General features: G+C 42.3%; 1 protein-coding gene across 1 annotated transcript in view; it reads right to left on the reverse strand.

Annotated features, from left to right (window-relative positions):
* The window catches only part of Grip1 (glutamate receptor interacting protein 1), a 169,088-nt gene that overhangs the window by 7,150 nt on the left and 149,996 nt on the right, over window positions 1–11,942 (reverse strand). Inside the window, exon 23 of the mRNA XM_013018571.1 lies at window positions 10,743–10,976. Coding sequence (XP_012874025.1) covers window positions 10,743–10,976 — 234 coding nt within the window. The remainder of the gene's footprint in view (window positions 1–10,742; window positions 10,977–11,942) is intronic.

Consider the following 11,942-nt stretch of genomic DNA (forward strand, 5'->3'; position numbering starts at 1 on the left):
TAGGATTCTACTACATGGTGTGTGTGTGTGTGTGTGTCTTTGAAAAATCTGCTCTATATGTGACATGAACATTGTGATGACAGGGAGAAGCAGTTAGGTCAAAGCGTGGGGCTCTGTGGAAGTCACAAGAGATGACAGGTATATAATGATATCCCATCAGTCAGTGAGAAGCTGTCCCACTTTCGGTGGGTTCAGATGATAACAGCCTAATTCCTTGATTGCATCAATATTTAATCTAATAGTCTAGCCACTGATGATCACTGTTTGAATCAATAAATTTTGTACTGGGGTTTCAAGTAATAACTTTTTTCTGCTCCTAACTTCCATATTTATTAGCTAGAATTATCTTGCATCTTTTAGGTAATCTTTGTCCCACTTGGAACCAGCTGTGGGGAGAGATAGAAGGAAGTACATTTCTATGGACTCTGACTGGTTGAGTAAGGGGATCAGTATCTGCTCTGAATACCTTGTTACAGTCTTGCGGTGCATCGAATATGAGTATTCAAAGCCTAAGCTTGTAATGGATATTAGGAATCCATTTTGGTTTTTGGTCAGAGACATGTTTTCCAACATTTTCCTTAATCCTTGAATTTCACTGGTATGGGCTTGGAATTGTGAAATTCCTTATTGCTCATTTGGCCTATGATTCTTGGATATTTGTTCCTTAAGCCAGAATCTAGGAGAGGCAACAATATGAGCAATAGCTAAAACTGCCAACACCAACACATTAGCCAAAGCACTCAAGACAGATGCTTACCAGAGTGGATCAGCAGCACGCTTATCATCTTTAAAGTCACAGATAAGAGTCTTAGGACTTTCCTGCCCAAGCTTGTTTTGAACCTGGATCCTCAGCTCTCAACCTCCTGCATAGCTAGGATGATAGGCATGGGCCATTGATGCTTGGCTGGTAATAACAACTTAACAAAAATGAAATCAGCAAAAACAAACAAACAAACATACAAAAAAGAGCCAGGTGCCAGGGGCTCATGCCTATAACCCTAGCTACTCAGAAGGCTGAGATATAAGGATTATAGTACAAAGCCAGCCTGGGCAAGATATTCTGTGAGATTCTTATCTCTAATAAACTACTCAGAAAAAGCCAGAAGTGGCATTGCAGCTCAAGTGGTAGAGCACTAACCTTGAGCAAAAGGAAGCTCAGGGACAGTGCCTAGGCCAAGTTGAAGCCCAGGACTGGCAAAATAATAAAAAATAAAAAAGCCATAAAAGAGGAAATTACAGAATCAACAGCACAACAGTACAGAAATGGAAAGTACAGCTAGCTACTCTCAAAGCAGCAATAATAACATATGCCATGTCACTCTGTTTGCTTGGAGATTGGTAGAGGATACTTTTGATTTATTTTGTGTCAAAGAACAGTTCTAAGATTTTGAGGTTTAAGTTATATTTTTCTCAACTGATGAATTTCTTGCAGATGATTGCTTTTGATCTCACCACAACTCTGCGTGAGAAAAATCATTCTCTTTCTACTAATAAGGATACCAAATCTGAAAAAAGTTGATGAAGTGATTTGTTCCAACTGCATGCAGAAACTCTAGGATTCATTACCACAATACCTGACCTCATTTGCTGTGTTTCTCACACTCAACCATGTTTCTGTTATTTTTTTGACATATAATCTAGCTGGTCAGGAAGCCTTTATTCATTTCCAACTGCCCAACAGACGAAAGATGAATAATTTATCATGTTTGCTGAGTTTCTTCTCATCACAGCCCTCTTGTGGTTTTCTATGAATATCACATAAACTCCTGCTTTCCACTTCTTAAGACCACTATCCTAACAGTTGGCTTATGTGAAACAAAACTTTTTTTTTTGGTATGGTTTTTATTCTAATCTCAGGGTTCCTCTGGGAAACCTGGGCCGTGAACATAATTGCAGTTTTTTTCTTCTGTTCTATAAGAGCCAATTCACCTCTGGAGCTACATATTCTGGTCTAGGATACAGTTCTAAAGCTTAGTTCAATATTAATTGTGCTTCAGCTTGCACTTCAATTGCTTCTAGCCCATACCCCTAGCAGAAGCTGTTGATGGGAAGCCGAGAAACCCACTGAAATTCAGCTCTGTTTTACATTTCTGGGCAAATCTTCCTGACTTTCTGAACAATGTCCTTGAAGCAGAGATCAGAAATCCAAGGTTTGACACAGGGCAAAGCTTTAGCAGCACAGCCGACTCTTCCCATTTTAAGGACAACTGCATGTGGCATCTTGAGCAAGTCACAATAAGTGACAGCCATCCTAGAAACAGATCTCAGGCCCTGACAGCCTCCTTGTGGTTAAACCTTGTATTCAATAGCTTTAGGGACCAAATCAACATCTGATTCCCAGAGATGGAGCTGGCTTTCCTACAAATCACCAGGCACTTGGATTTACTCCTGGCAGATACCACGGGGGTAGGTAGTCTTGTTCCTTTAAACTTGACAGTTCAACTCATGTTGGTTTTGAGATTGGTCCTATCCTACCTGTGGGGCTAGAAGAAAACAATATTGAGCCCAATAAAATGCCATCTTCCCAACTGCCATTTTCCAGCCCAAGAGGAAGCAATCTTGTTCCTACCACTAAAAACTCAAATAGGCTCCGAGAGAAATTGGGTCAGAAAGGCAGCTGCTGTCTCTGTCCGGAGAGTATCCTTGGCAAAGGAGAGACAGGGCCAGCTGCCTCACACCATCTCCTGCTGTTCTTGGCCATTGGTTTGGCATTCAGCCCTGGAAAACTGAGGACTCGCCAATGAGATCAAGAGCTAGGCTTTAGCTCTACATGTGAACCAGTAAAGGCTGACTTGGTCTTTGGAGAGCTAGGCTGGAGGCCTAACCCAAGAAGCACCAGATTTGGGGGACAGAGGTATGCGATGCATGCTTGAATCACTGCAGAGTACCTTCTTCAGTTCCTGTGTCTGGTGTCTTTGCTCAGTGCTGCCGGTTGCTAACTCATAGCATGCCCGTCCCTTGTACACATCTTCTTTCTAGCCGTGGGTCACTGTAGTTTGACCCTCTTCCAGTTGATTCCCTCTGTAAATTACAGGCCTCTGTTTTCCTGAGCATCATCCTTCCTTGATTCAGCAGCCACTTGCAACCCTGGGAGGGGGGCATTCTCCACTCAGCCTCTGGGCCCGTGGGAATTGAGGCCCAGGCTCACTGTCATTTAGGAATGATGAAAAGATGCAACTGACCAGACTCCCACTGCTCTGAGTACCATCTGGCCATGATTTAATTTCCTCATTCTAGGGTTGTGGATATTTAACATTACTGACAGCCTTGAACAAAGAAAACCCTGTATCCCATCTTAGGGAAAGAAAGAGCCAAGCCCTGGATTAAACTGTTATTTGTCAGAAGATTGCAACTCTGCCACATAACAACATGGCTGAACAATTTGGAAAAATTGCTGCAGAGGGCTCCATAATGACATTAGGGAAACAGAATGACCTTAAGCAAGCTTCGTACTTGCAAGTGAGCATCCTGGAGATGACACAAAAATTTACAAGCTATAAATCATCATATTTGGCTTGTCACCAGTGGCTCACACTTATAATCCTAGCTACTCAGAAAGCTGAGATCTGAGGATTGTATCTCAGTCACTAGAAGCAGGAAAGTACAGGAGACTCATATCCAATCAACTAATAAAAAATTAGAAGTTGATGGACACCAGTAGCTCATGTCTGTAATCCTAACTACTCAGGAGGCTGAAATCCAAGAATTGTGATTTTAAACCAGCCCCCACAGAAAATTCTGTGAGACTCATTTTCAATAAACCACCAAAAAGCTGGAAGTGAGGCTGTTGCACAAGTGGTAAAGCACTAGCCTTGAGCAAAAAAGCTCAGGGACATTGCATAGGCCCTGATTTTGAGCCATAGAACCTGGGAGAAAAAAAACCCCAAAAAACTAGAAGTGAAGGTGTGGCTCAAGAGGTAGAGCACTCACTTTGAGTCAAAGCAAAAAAAGCTAAGGGCCCGGTACCAGTGTGCATGGGTGCATGCACATGTATGCACGCATGCACGCATGCACACTCACACACACTCAACATATTTGATAACAGAGATGCACAAGCATTGCAAGACGAGATTCTCAGGCAAGGGGATGACTTAAGGGAAAGTTATTAACATTTCTAAAGAGAGGTAGTAGAGAATACTTGACAAAAGGAGTAAGACAAATGATCAGAACCACAAACAAGACACTGCTGCCTAACATGCTGGCCTCAGGGTCATCAGAGACTAAGGATGGCAAGTCTATGTGACTTAGATTCTGCTTCTCAGAGCTCACACTGCAAAGGTAGATGACAACTCATAGAAAAGTAATAAGATGCAAAGTGAGTTTCGTCTAGCAGAGATGCAAATGATTTCTATTCTGCCCTTAGAAAAGGTAACTTCAAAGATAGATACTAAGCAGTTCGACTCTCATGCAAAAATCTTACTCTTTTCTTCACTGAATGATTTGTACACACAAACACACACACACACACACACACACACACACACACACACACACCCTGCTATTCCTTGTTTCTGAGTTACATATGTATCTTTTTTGACATGAGCCAATCATTTGTATAAAAAGGATGCTTTTTACATTTTAAACACATGCGAACAGAGGGCCATATGCATATATATGCAATTTAGTGAGTTTTTCTTTTTCTTTTCTTTTTTGCCAGTCGTAGGGCTTGAACTCAGGGTCTGGGCACTATCCCTGAGCTTCTTTTGCTCAAGGCTAGCATTCTACCAGTTGAGCCACAGCGCCACCTCTGGCCTTTTCTGTTTATGTGGTACTGAGGATTCAAATCCAGGGCTTCATGCATGGTAGGCAAGCACTCTACCACTAAGTCCATATACATGCAATTTAGTTAACTAAAGTATACTATATGCAGGAGTGAATCCCCATGGAGTGAAACCTTCAAACAATCAACAAATTAACAAAATGAATATCAGGAAGCTGAAATGAGATTGAATGAGGATGGAGGCTAGTGGGAGGCGGATGGATGAATGTCAAAGGGAGCAAGACAAATACAGGAAGAATATCCAATATGCGAATGTGATAAAGGAAGTGAAAATGTGAAATGAGTCTAGGGGGAGGGAAACGGTGGGAGGGGAGACAATGATGGAAGGAGTGACTCGATCAAGCAGCACTGGACACTTAAGTGGACATGTTAGATTGTAACCCCTTTGTTTAACCTTTTGATGTCTTAAAAAACTTTTCAAAAGTACTTTTGAGAAGAATCACAAACAAAAAGTGCTAATGGAAACAATGCATTTTGAGATTTGCCAGGGATGAATGCCATTATTATGACCCAACTCCAACCCTTGTTCCCTCACTGACTTCTGCCCCTGAGGTAGCAGACTATGCTGGTTATGCCCAAGTGGTAATGTGCCCATTTCTTTGTGTAGGAGTCTCCTGGCTTTCATATCCATCCATCTGGACTTAGGGAATTGTGTTGAGCTTGTTCAAGTCTGGGATGCATAGGAGATCTTATTTTCTGAGCTTCTAATAAGGCCTTGACAGGACTCTGAATGATGGTGACTTCATTGAGAAAAATGCTATTTTGTGATATCTCCCTCTCTTGATTAAAGGGTAATTCCTGCTTTATCAAGCAATAAAATAGAGGTATACAGAAATGGCATGACTAATGAGTGGCAGACTTAAGAGCCAAAGCTAGGTGTGCCTGACAATAAAGCCCGTGTTCTAGTCATCATTCCTTGCCTGAAGAAATAAATGCAAAGAGTGATAGACAACAGCAAAAAGCTCCTATGTTTACTGTGTTGCTTTTACCTTTTAATGATTTCCACCACAGAGAGATCTGTACTAGTTATTTGGAGAACTGTGTGTGGCATGAGGGCTTGTATGATCTTGAGTGTTGACTTCTAATATTGCGTGAAGAAATATCCACATGCAAGAATAAGTTGTCTTTCTAGTTCATATTTCCTCTTAGTTCCAGGCTTGTTCCTGACTCAAAGTATATGGCATTAAGCATTAGACTCTTTCCACAGAACAAACCATGTATGTATGTATGTATGTATTAATGCTGGTCCTGGGGCTTGAACTCAGGGCCTGAGCACTGTCCTTGAGCTTTTGTGCTCAAAGCTAGCACTCTATCACTTGAACCACAGATCCATCTCCAGCTTTTTTTGGTGTTTAGTTGGAGCTAAGAGTCTCAGGGATAAAAAAAGAGAGAGAGAGAGAGAGAGAGAGAGAGAGTCACAGGGACTTTCCTACCTGGGCTAACTTTGAACTGTGATTGTCAGATCTCAGCCTCCTGAGTAGTTAGGATTACAGGTGGGAGCCATTGGTGCTCAGCCACCGAACCAAACAACTTTAGCACATCAAGAAGAGCAAAATTCCCTTGTGTGTAAACTCAAATGTTGCAAGTACAAACTGACCTTGGCTGCTGGAAGAGCTGATGTGGGCAAAACAGATGTGAGCAGCAGCTTCCTCATAAGTGATTCAGATGTCCCAGCTTTGTGCCACTAACAGCTATAAATAAAGGCAGGCTCTGGGAAATTATGAAATTATTTTAAAAGCCTTTCTGAAAAAAGATAAACAAAAATAACTGCATAGAATTGCAAAACATAATTTTATTGAAAACTGTGATTGATGAAGATAAGGGAATGTCAACATGCATATATGTGAGTGTATGTGTGTGCGTGTGTGCGCGTGTGCATGCATGTGTGCACCACTATTGGTGCTGGAACTCAGGGCCTCATGCTTGCTTGGCTTTTTCTTTCATGACTGGCATTCTACCACTTGAGCCATAACTCCGCTTTTGGCTTTTTCCTGGCTAATTGGAGATATGAGTCTTATGGACTTTTCTGCCCAGGCCAGCTTCAAATTGTGATCCTCAAGATCTTAGCCTTCTAAGTAGTTAGGATTACAGGCTTGAGCCACCAGTGCTTGTCAATATTCACTTTCCTTTTTAAGTTCAAGTGCTTTTAATATGAAAAACCTTCCTCTGCACAAAAGATTTTTTTTGTATTAGGGTGTGCAAGGAAGTGAAGCTGAGAATTCATCTGAGGAACAGATGAAGTGCACACCAAGGGATATTTAAACTTCAGCAGGAAAAGAAGGTTATCAATGAACTGTAGCTGAGATCACACGCTCCTTATCTGCAAAGAGCAAGAATGTGTGATAAGCTGAAGTTCAAAACAGAATTCATTTTAGAGATAACATGTGGAAGCTCCAGGGCCCAGATGCAGTCTCTTTTTCTTTTCAGCCTGCCACCTGTTGCTGTCTGAATTTCACTGAATCACAGCAATCAGCACCTGCAGTTAACAACACATATGAAGTGTTTCACGCTCTCCAGTCAGCGATGAGTCCACTGAAGGGGGTTGCTAAAATGTAGGTCATTGACTCACATTCCCTGAAAATAAGTCAGGATAGAACTTAGGATTCTACTACATGGTGTGTGTGTGTGTGTGTGTGTGTGTGTGTGTGTGTGTGCGCGTGTGCACACACTCGTGCACGCACACATTTTGAGTACAATTTATTTTGGCCTGTGCACCTGCGCCAAGTGTCAATGTCCTAAGGGGATTTGGCATCACTTTTCCTGGACCTCTTCATCGTTCCCTCTATTCCCCACATTAAGTACTAAATCACTTCAGTGCTAACTTCCTCCTACCCTTACAAAACCAGGACAGGAAGTGAGGCTGCATGTGTCTATTCATAAAGTCAGGAATGACAACTAGATTTCCATCTTCAGGAGGGAATGTGGGCAATCTGAAGGAAAGCCTGCCCAGATGGGAGGAGCTTCAGACAATGAATGAAACACATTTAGAGATTGGGACCTTCCAAAAGTCTGAAGGAAGAAAAAGATTGAAAGGAAAGCATGGGTAGAAAACGAGGAACAAATGATGGAGAATAGGCTGAGTTGCAAGTGGTAGGTAAGCCAGCACTTCATTCTTCTTGTGTGTAGATGATGTTAATGACCTTTCAAGGAAATGGTATTGTTTGAACTTTTTTCCCCCCATTTTATTTTCTTTCCCTCAATGGGACGGATCTTTGTGTATTTAGTTGTTTTTCTTGCTGAAATCTTATCTTGATGAAGATATAAGTGACATAGATTTTATAGGTGCTGGCCTGGACATAAATAAGCCCAAACTTCAACTAAATGACTATAGAAAGACAGAAACAGGCAAATAACACCACACATGTTCAGTTTGGTTTGTTATTTACCTCACCCAGCCTATCCACACTGGTCTTTGTAGCCTTGTTGGAATCCTCTCAATAGATTTGTTCAAGATGGCTTCCAGTTGGGGTTTGGGTTACTGAAAACCAGCCCGTGTTCTGCTTGCCCAGACTTCAGCATGGGTTGTCTTCAACTTGGAAGTAGGTAGAACTTTTCTAATTCCCCATCCCTTTTTCTTCATGCCACCACACAAGTTTAAGATAGGACAATAGTCATATTCAACAACAGTCAGTTCCATTAACAACTCAGTATGATTTTTCGCAATGCCAAGCAATCTTTCCATGTTCAAAAGACACCCACGTATAAGAAGCTAGCACAATTAACAGCTATCACTCTCAGGTCAGTATCTTTCCTACCATTTCCCTTTTCAATTGCTTCAGCACTGGAGAGTGCTCGGCAATGTACATTTCTGATAGCTTACGCCAAACCTGAATACTTAAACTGAACAACTGAATTCCTTTAAAAAGGACACGCCTGAAATGTGAGCATAAACTCCTCCATGAGTTCCACAGTACCAGTCTCACTTAACAAGGAAATTTTAGGGACTTTATTAGGCCAGAATAACACTTGTATTTGAAAACATTACTCTACTAGGGAGCAGACAGAAGAAAAGTGAAACTGCACGGGAAAAGCACTTACTGCCAGGATTTAGGAGAAATCAAAGAGATGAAGGGGAACAGAAATATCACTTATCAGGTCAAGGTGGCCCATCTGTGTGTGTGTGTGTGTGTGTAAGAGAGAGAGAGAGAGAGAGAGAGAGATCTTTTGGCCCCCCAAGTCCACACACTGTCACATAAATGTTCCAATTAGTCCATCCACTGCCACTCATTATGCCAATCAGTAGCAGACATATACTTTTTCTTTCCTTTTAACTAAGAGCTAAATTTTAGCAGAGACACATGTCTTAAACTTCAGCTCTAACAACTTCTGCATCCAATTCGCTGTCATTATCGCTGTTGCATGTTTTCAGTGCAGGGAGAATTGGGAGACAGGTCTTTGTGTTTCTGACCCATCAATACCTGTTCTTTGAGGAGCCTGCTTCACTCCAGAAAGAGAAAAAAATGACGATTTTATGCTTGTTATTTTTTCTCATCCTATAATCAGTACCTGCTGAGAAGGGCTATGGTGTGCATGCAGAATATAGATAGCACTTAGTAGGCAATCAATACAACCTTTCTGAGGCTGAAGAGGGTGTGTTATCCAATGTTGTCTTCTCTGCCTGGGAAGAAACTGAGGGAAGACAGTGTTCATGGGCTGTGCGGGGATCAGGAGGGCCAGCCCTCTCCTCAACCTGGAATCTATGGCTTCTTCAACTTAATCATGATGGGAGTTCCTCCAGCCTCATGGTGTGGGCCAATTAGTGTATTGGGATATATGAATTGCCAAGCCCAAGCATCCTTTCAGGGTAATAGGGTAAACAAGCTACATATGGCCTAACCCAGGGTCCTCAGCCTAAAATGTCAGAAATATCCTTGCCCTTCTGTAATCCCTCCAAATGCACACAGCTCCAATTCTAGGCAAAGGCCTCGTGGTGGCTATTTGCATTCTAAGCATCACAGTCTTTGCTATCCCTTTGTACATGCCTCCCATCTTCCACCTTCTTCTGCTGACTCAACAGCTGTGTCTGGGAAGTCTCTCTTGTTCCCTCATGGTGGGTGGCGACTCCAAGGCTTCCAAGCTTGCATCTATCATTGTACTGATCTCATTATCTACCCCCTGTTTCTGAGACTGTTTACCCAAGTAGACTGTGTGCTCTCTGGGGATTTGCAATACCTTCTTTGAGTGAACGAACGCACAACCTAGTTATGAAATAAATGGTAAAATTGTTTGGTCAAAGCCAGCTTCCCATTCTTTCTTTCAACATATATTTGACAGCTACAAATGAAATAGATAGATTTTATAGTGTATTAGGATACTGAAGTCTTTAGAAGAAAGTGGCCACATTAAGTCTTCTCAATTTTAGCTTACGTGAGGGTATCTCATTGCTACCATTCCACATGTTTCCAATGTATTCCAACTAATCTCAGCACCTCTATCACTCTCTCTGATCCCCTTCTCAAATGGTTTTATCAGGCTTCATTGTTCTAATTTTATTTTTGTATTTTTTTTGGTCATGGGGCTTGAACTCTGAGCCGGGTGCTGTTCCTGAGCTGTTCAGCTCAAGGTGAACACTCTACCATCCGAGCCACAACACCACTTTCGGTTTTCTGGTGATTCATTGGAGATAAGAGTCTCATGGACTTTCTGCCCAGGCTGGCTTTGAACCTCGATCCTCAGATCTCAGCCTTGAGCCTGGGGCCTGTCACTGTTCTATTTTTATAGTTTTACGTTGTAAATACTCCCTGATAAATACATTGCTTGAGAGCCATTCTTCTTTGTTTCACCCAGGAGAAAAGGATCTTCCCTTTTCCACCCAGGGATGTTGTTTTGAGAACGTCTCTGGCTTTTTGTCCTAGGCAGAGACCACATGAGAATGTCATTACTTGCAGTTGCATCAGCGCATCTGTACCAGGCAGAATGGTACTGCATTTGCCCAAAGGGAGAGGAAAATAAGCTGACTGACCTTGTGCAGCTCCACAGGAGTTGGGGACATGATCTCCTTTATTTCTTGTTTCATTTTTCTCAGTGTCACAGACTTCCTGCCCACGTCTGAGGGCAGGGTGTTGCTCCGAGTTGTTTGGCTGTAGTGTGGTCGAGAGCTGCTCCTTTCCTGGAAGCTGGCCTGTCGCCCCAGCTGACTGCGAGGTGTTGGAGCCTCATGATTCAAACTCATAGTGCTCCCCGACATGATTGTTGCCTGTGGCATTGACAATTTTCAGAAACAATTAAGCCACGCATAAAGAAAGGATTTGGTTGCTCAATATTAAGCACAATCCTCCTTCTGCCCAGTCAAAGTCAAAATACAGTCTCTTCAGGGCATAACCAAAGGCTGGAGAATGGACATACTAATTGAACTATGAAAGTCTGGAAAATGCTTTGTAAGTTACATTTATAATGCACATCTTAAATCCAATGTAAGGACTTAAGCCCTTGAGTTTATTTAAACAAATACCACCTCTAGCAGTTTTTAAAATGAGTTGAAGAGTTCCAACATTTGCTTACTACAAACAGCATTTTAAACATTAACTTTCTATCAACTGGGTTCAAAGAGATGGGATTCAAGAGGCCACCTTACACAAATGGGATTCAATGCACCTTAAAAGAAATGGATGAAAGCTGGGCGCTGGTGGCTCACGCCTGTAATCCTACTACTCAGGAGGCTGAGATCTGAGGATCTTGGTTCAAAGCCAGCCCGGGCAGGAAAGTCTGTGAAACTCTTATCTCCAATAAACCACCAGAAAACCGGAAGTGTCACTGTAGCTCAAGTGGTAGAGCGCTAGCCTTGAGCTGAAGAGCTGAGGGACAGTGCTCAGACCCAGAGTTCAAGCCCCACGACTGACAAAAAAAAAAGAAAAAAGAAATGAATGAGCTGGGTGTTGGTGGCTCACACCTGTAATCCTAGCTACTCAAGAGGCTGAGATCTGAGGATCAGGGTTCAAAGCCAGCCCTAGCAGGAAGGTCTGTGAGACTCTTATCTCCAATTAACCACCAGAAAACTGAAAGTGGTACTGTGGCCCAAATTGGTAGAGTGCTAGCTTTGAACAAAAAAAGCTTAGGGACAATGACCAGACCCTGAGTTAAAGTCCCATGACAAGAAAAAGAAGAAGACGAAGAAGAAGATGAAGAAGAAGGAGGAGGAGGAGGAGGAGGAGGAGGAGGAGGA

The sequence above is a fragment of the Dipodomys ordii genome, unplaced genomic scaffold (assembly GCF_000151885.1).
Source record: "Dipodomys ordii isolate 6190 unplaced genomic scaffold, Dord_2.0 Scaffold3, whole genome shotgun sequence".
Taxonomy (NCBI): domain Eukaryota; kingdom Metazoa; phylum Chordata; class Mammalia; order Rodentia; family Heteromyidae; genus Dipodomys; species Dipodomys ordii.